Here is a 5,925-nt window from a genome sequence, read left to right as displayed (position 1 = left end):
CATTATCTCCAGTCGTTTCAGGAGTATCTACACTTGTATAAACTCTCTCTGTTGTTTCATCCAACAAACTTACTACTTTTTCGTTTATTTCGTCAACATCGACATTTCTTGCAGATAATATAACGTGATTAGCCATAGTTTTATATCGCTTATGTGTTATAATGTCTCCATACATATCTTTTATCATATCAGAGTTAACGTTTGCTACACATTTTTCTGGAATATGAATATTATCTGAATGATCATTTAAAGATCCGTTACCTAAATTTAATAAAAATTGTGCAAATTCTTTTTCTTGAGGTAAAATTCTCATATTTTGTGTTAATGAAAATATTTTAAATTGTTTCCATAGAGTACTAAATTTGATTGATAAATTTATAATTTCACAACGCGTAGCTCTTTCTTTTATAGGTAATAATTGTCTAAAATCTCCACCAAGAAGAACGATTTTACCACCGAAATACAAATCATTTTGCATTATATCGCGTAAGGTTCGATCCATTATTTCTAAAACATAACGTGGTGCCATAGGAGCTTCATCTATAACAAAAACATCCACAAGTTTTAAATTTTCAGCTTCTTTAGACTGAACTTTAATGTTCGATGTAGAATCGGCGAAAAGAGGTACAGGTAATCCGAAAACTTTGTGTATTGTTCTTCCATTTGGAAGTAATGTCGCAGCAATACCAGTAAATGCCATGGTACTTACTACTTTTCCTTTGTTTTTAAGTAAATAATACAATGTCGTATAAATAAAAGTTTTACCGGTACCACCTGGACCATCAATATAAAAACAAGTATTATTGTAAGTATTATTCTTATTTATTGTTGCTTCTAAAATAATATCAACAATTTGTTTTTGTTCTATACTTAATTGTTCATATTGTCGCATACCTATCAATGTATCCTCCTCTATCTGTTCTACATTGTTTGTCTCTTGTTCCTCTGTTTCTTGTTCCATTTCAGGAAAATTACTAATATTAGATCCTTCTATTTGAAGAAAATTAATAATATAATTATAAGCTTTCTTTATTCCTATTATAGGTCCAAATCGTCTTATATAATCTTCCGACATATCTTTTTTAAATTCGTCCCATAATTTTTTCGGATAAACTGGTTGACAATGAATCAAAATTCGTACAAATAAATTACGAAGACGTCTTGGCATCATCCAAACTTTGGCTTCATTCATTGCACGATACCATTCTTCATCATCTTCTATGAGTCCTAATGCTAAACATGCAGCGGTGAAAGTTTCATGTACTTCGTTATTAACTGTTCTTAATTTTTGAAAACTCGTAGCTCCTCTAACATGTAGTAAAAGTATACGTAAATGAAACAATTCTATCTGAGACGGACTAACGGAATACATACGACCAATACAATTAAAGTATCTTTGACGTTTCTCCCAACGATTAACGGTTCTGCCATTAATTGTAACTTTTTTAAATACATAATGAGATGGAATATCATTATATAAATATTGTTTTGCTTCCTCATCTCGAGAATTTAACTCAAAATAATCTAACAACATTGTTACTCGTTCTACAGCAGATCTTATCGCATCATTATTAATGTTATCATCGATTATTACACTATGTTCGTTTGGTAAATGAACCGGTAAACGAAATATAGCGTGACTTTTTTCTTGCAAAGATTTGCTTAAAATGCGCCAACATGCTTCCACGGGCCCGACATAACGAGCTTCGATAAAATCTTGAATTTCGTCATGAATTATTGTTTTATCTATATTCTCTCCAATGATTACGGATGCAGCGTCATGACCTTTATAAATATATTTATACAAATATTTTACAGATCGTATACTTGTAACTATTTCAACATTAATATGGCTATTAAATAAAAGCAAGAGCATTGGATTAAATGGAACAACGTATCGATTGTCAACAACATACCGCCCAGGTCTTTCATATAGCAATCCATTATTTCTTCGATGATATTGCGGATAACCATCTTCATCCATAGTCGTCTCAGGTTGAAATGGTTTTGGAAAATGTTTCGAACATTTATCATTTATCAAACACCAATCTCCACATGGCCCATGAATCATATGTTTCATAACAACATTGTGTAAACTTTCATTTTCATTAGGATCAGGAATTTCTGCAGAGATAAATCTATCAACTGTTTCAGGATTTAATATTTTACAGTTCTGTTTTAATGTAATCAACAAATGTATGTGTGGTAATCCACGTTTTTGAAATTCTATTACGTAAACATATGCCAGAACTTCACCAAAAAATTTTTGTCTAACGATAACGTCAATCAAATAATCCTTCTTTATATTAAATACACGAGCACATATATCTGGTCTATCTGCAGGTTGTTGACCCGGAAGTAAATTCTCTCTAATTTCGCGCCAATTTGGATTACATGTCATAGTAATAAAGATATCTGGTTTTCCATACTTTCGAACAATAGCCATCGCATCTTGATAATGTTGTAACATATTACGAGGTGAACCTACAAATGTTGATGGAAGTATAATCATTTTTCCAATGTGAGCGTCGCTATTATTGGCAACGTTTGCTAAATAATCAATTAATCCTTGATATGTCTCAGCTCGTAATTGTTTTTGATTCTGTTTACAATAATTAATTCGATCCTTCTCAATTTTAACATAACTATCTACAAGCCACTGTTGAAATAATCGTCGTCCCATGACAAAAATATTAAAGTTATCACGTATAGCTATTCGATATTTTATGTATGCAGCTCTACTTATTCGTTTATTACTATCTCTGCGTTGTAAATTACCATGCCAACCTTGATTACCGTACGGATAGTACAATGGGTAAATCCATGGTTCTACATTTGGATCCATTGTACTGACTTGTTGTAATGTCTTGTTACATTTATTATAAATTGTCACGTAAGTTTCCGGAATTTCACCATCTGCCGTAGTAGAAAAGACAGCTGCAACTTCATTTACCTTTTGAACATTGTACCGACCACGATCAATGCCTCTTTTTGTTAAAAATCCCAATTGTAAATCAGGTATACTGTTATTTTCGGTCGTTTGCACTTGAATTTCTTCGTGCATCATTCGATAAGATTTTGCAAAAATGTTATTCGTACGCATTACATTATCTATCGAACGTAAAATTTCTTCATCGAGATTTGAATTTCGATGTAATCGACACTCTGTCGCTTCATTATTATCCACAATAAAAAGTTGACCATAGCTTGGAATTTCGTTAAGTGCGGGATATAACGCGGTATTAATTTGATAATAAATTTGTCCTTGAATTTTAAAACAATATGGTCCACGTCTTTGTGCGCTAAAGTCTGACAAATTTGCATTAAAAGATGCGAATGAAAAAATGTTATTATATCCACGAATACGATTATAAAAATGATTTGATTTTGGATGATTTCCAGTAAATAATTCATAAAGTTCATTCGGTGGTTGGGGTAAAGGATATAATTCAACAGATCCATGACTACAGCAATCGTTAAACGAATTACCTTTATTAGCTACTTTTTCAGAATTAAAATGTTTTGCACCGCAATGTTTACAACATAAATTCATTTCTCCTATGTAGTGTTCTACGACATTTTTTAATTGAGTAAGGTGAGATGTATCAATATTCATGTATCCCTTTTCTAAAGCTCGATTTCTTTCATTCCACCTTATCTGTTTATCGTTAGGATGTATTGTTTTTAGTTTCACTGTTTTATCATTTGTTACATTTTGCAATGGTACTTTATTTAAAATAACTAAATTTTCGAATCTGTTATTATCATCTAAATTTATTAATTCATTTGATGTGCTAGGTATAGGGGAAATAATGTTGTTTAAAACTTCCATAGTTGAGTTGTGAGTATTCCGAGTTGTTTTAATATTATCATTGCCAACATTAAATAATTTCATACTATCATTTATCGCAGTAACTTCATAATTTTTTAATATAGAAACATTTGTAATTGTTGATGTACTAATTGCTTGCAATGCAGTAGTAACTGTTTCAGTTGTTGGATGTACTACTTTCATAGATGAAATGGTTGAAGTATGATAATCTACTACTATATTTTCCGAAAAGCTTGTAGAAGGTTGTGTTATATTTGAATAAATCTCATTAGTATTTGATAAAGATTGACAGTTTTTATTAGTCAACATTCGCTTCGCTTTTCGTCTTTCAGCTTGGGATTTTGCTTTTCTTTCTCGTTTATTATGTTGAAATTCTTCTTCTTCTTCAACTGTTCGAACTACTTTTCTGCGAGGCATAGTTAATTATTGTTTAAGTAATTTTAATTTTGTTATAAAATTAATTTAATTTAGACTCAAAATTAATTTTTCAAATGTAAATATCAATTTCAATTTAATCTTTTAGTATTTTTTATATAAATATAAAACAAATTATAATAATTTTCTTAAAATTATATATTAATATATTTTTATTTTAGTTTCACATTAATTTAAAAAATTAAAAGTAATTTTAATAATTCGAATAAAAATCAATTTTAATCAGATAAATAAAATTAAAGCAAATTTAAATACAAGTCAAAACCAATTTCAATCCAATAATTCCAATAAAATTAAATTTGAATCCAACAATTCAAATTGAAGCAAATTTTAATCCAATAATCCAAGTTAGAGACGATTTCAAATTGGTAATTCAAATTAAAGCTAATTTTAATTTAATAATTTAAATAAAAATCAATTTTAATTCACCAATTTAAATTAAGTAGAAAATTTTTAATTTAACCGTTTAAATTAAAATCAATTTCAATCTAATAAATCCAAATCAAAGACAATTTTAATCAAATAATCTAAAACAAAGTCAATTTCAATCCAACAATTTAAATAAAATTCAATTTTAATTCAATAAGTTAAATAAAATTAATTTTTATTGGATAGTCTAAATCAAAATCAATTTCAATTCAATAATTCAAGTCAAAATCAATTTAAATCTAATAAATTAAATTTAATTTTAATTAAACAATCCACGTCAAAACTAATTTCCATGCAATAATCTAAGTAAAAAAATCAATTTTTAACCTAATAATATCAAGAATATTCAATGTAATTATTACTTCACCAAATAAATACAATAATTATTAAATTACTTATTAAAGAATAAAAATACAAATTTAACCTTTATATTTTGCTTTATGTGTGTACGTATTGTAGACACACCCAAACACATATAATTAAAATTTTTATATAATTTTATATTACTATAAAATATAAATTTCCTACACATACATATACAGCAATAATAATCAATTTTATCATCATCATCATCAATATCATCAATATCATTAACAATCACAAAAACAACAACGTCATCATCATCATATCATCATCATCATCATTATCATGTTTTTCTAAATCATTAAAGTAAAAAATTTACGCGTACCTGATAATTTAATAATTATTTCCAATTCCTTTCCAAAAGTCCCTTCCAATACCTTCCAAGAATTTACACACGCTTAAGTCCTAATTGAGATTCTGCTTAAGTATTTCTTTGACGAAGAACAAACTGAAAAAAACCATTAAGATACACAAATTTAAAATTTTAGAATACATTTGAATCATAAAACGATAGAGAAATTAAAAAAAGATATGTGAAGAATAATGTCACAAAGAGAAAGTAAAAAGTGAAAAAAACGAGAGAGAGAGAGAGAGAGAGAGAGAGAGAGAGAGAGAGAGAGAGAGAGAGAGAGAGAGAGAGAGAGAGAGAGAGAGAGAGAGAGAGAAAGTATCATAAAAATATTTTCTACAAAACACACTACACCTTTAATAAAATACATAAATTTGGAATACTAAAATTTTTGTACGTGCAATGGCCTTTAGAGCTCAGACACAATGAGAAAAATAAAGAATAAGATAAAGGAATAAGGAATAAGGGAATGTCGCATCTCACTTCAGTACACGTACATTAAAGTGAGATGCAACAT

General features: G+C 28.5%; 1 protein-coding gene across 1 annotated transcript; it reads right to left on the bottom strand.

Annotated features, from left to right (window-relative positions):
• Positions 1-453: 453 nt before the first annotated feature.
• On the bottom strand, positions 454-3,064 carry LOC139787331 (uncharacterized; the record flags this gene model as incomplete). Its single annotated transcript, XM_071726431.1, has 4 exons — positions 2,779-3,064; positions 1,917-2,484; positions 895-1,307; positions 454-774 (listed from the first exon to the last, which is right to left on the bottom strand). Coding segments are annotated over exons 1-4 (1,588 nt in total), but the record flags the coding sequence as incomplete, so codon positions are not given.
• Positions 3,065-5,925: the final 2,861 nt, after the last annotated feature.

The sequence above is a fragment of the Temnothorax nylanderi genome, unplaced genomic scaffold (assembly GCF_030848795.1).
Source record: "Temnothorax nylanderi isolate EJ_2023f unplaced genomic scaffold, tnyl_v1.0 TNYL_tig1434_pilon, whole genome shotgun sequence".
Taxonomy (NCBI): domain Eukaryota; kingdom Metazoa; phylum Arthropoda; class Insecta; order Hymenoptera; family Formicidae; genus Temnothorax; species Temnothorax nylanderi.
The sequence above is the reverse complement of the archived record's forward strand: the minus strand, read 5'-3'. Positions and strand labels throughout refer to the sequence as shown.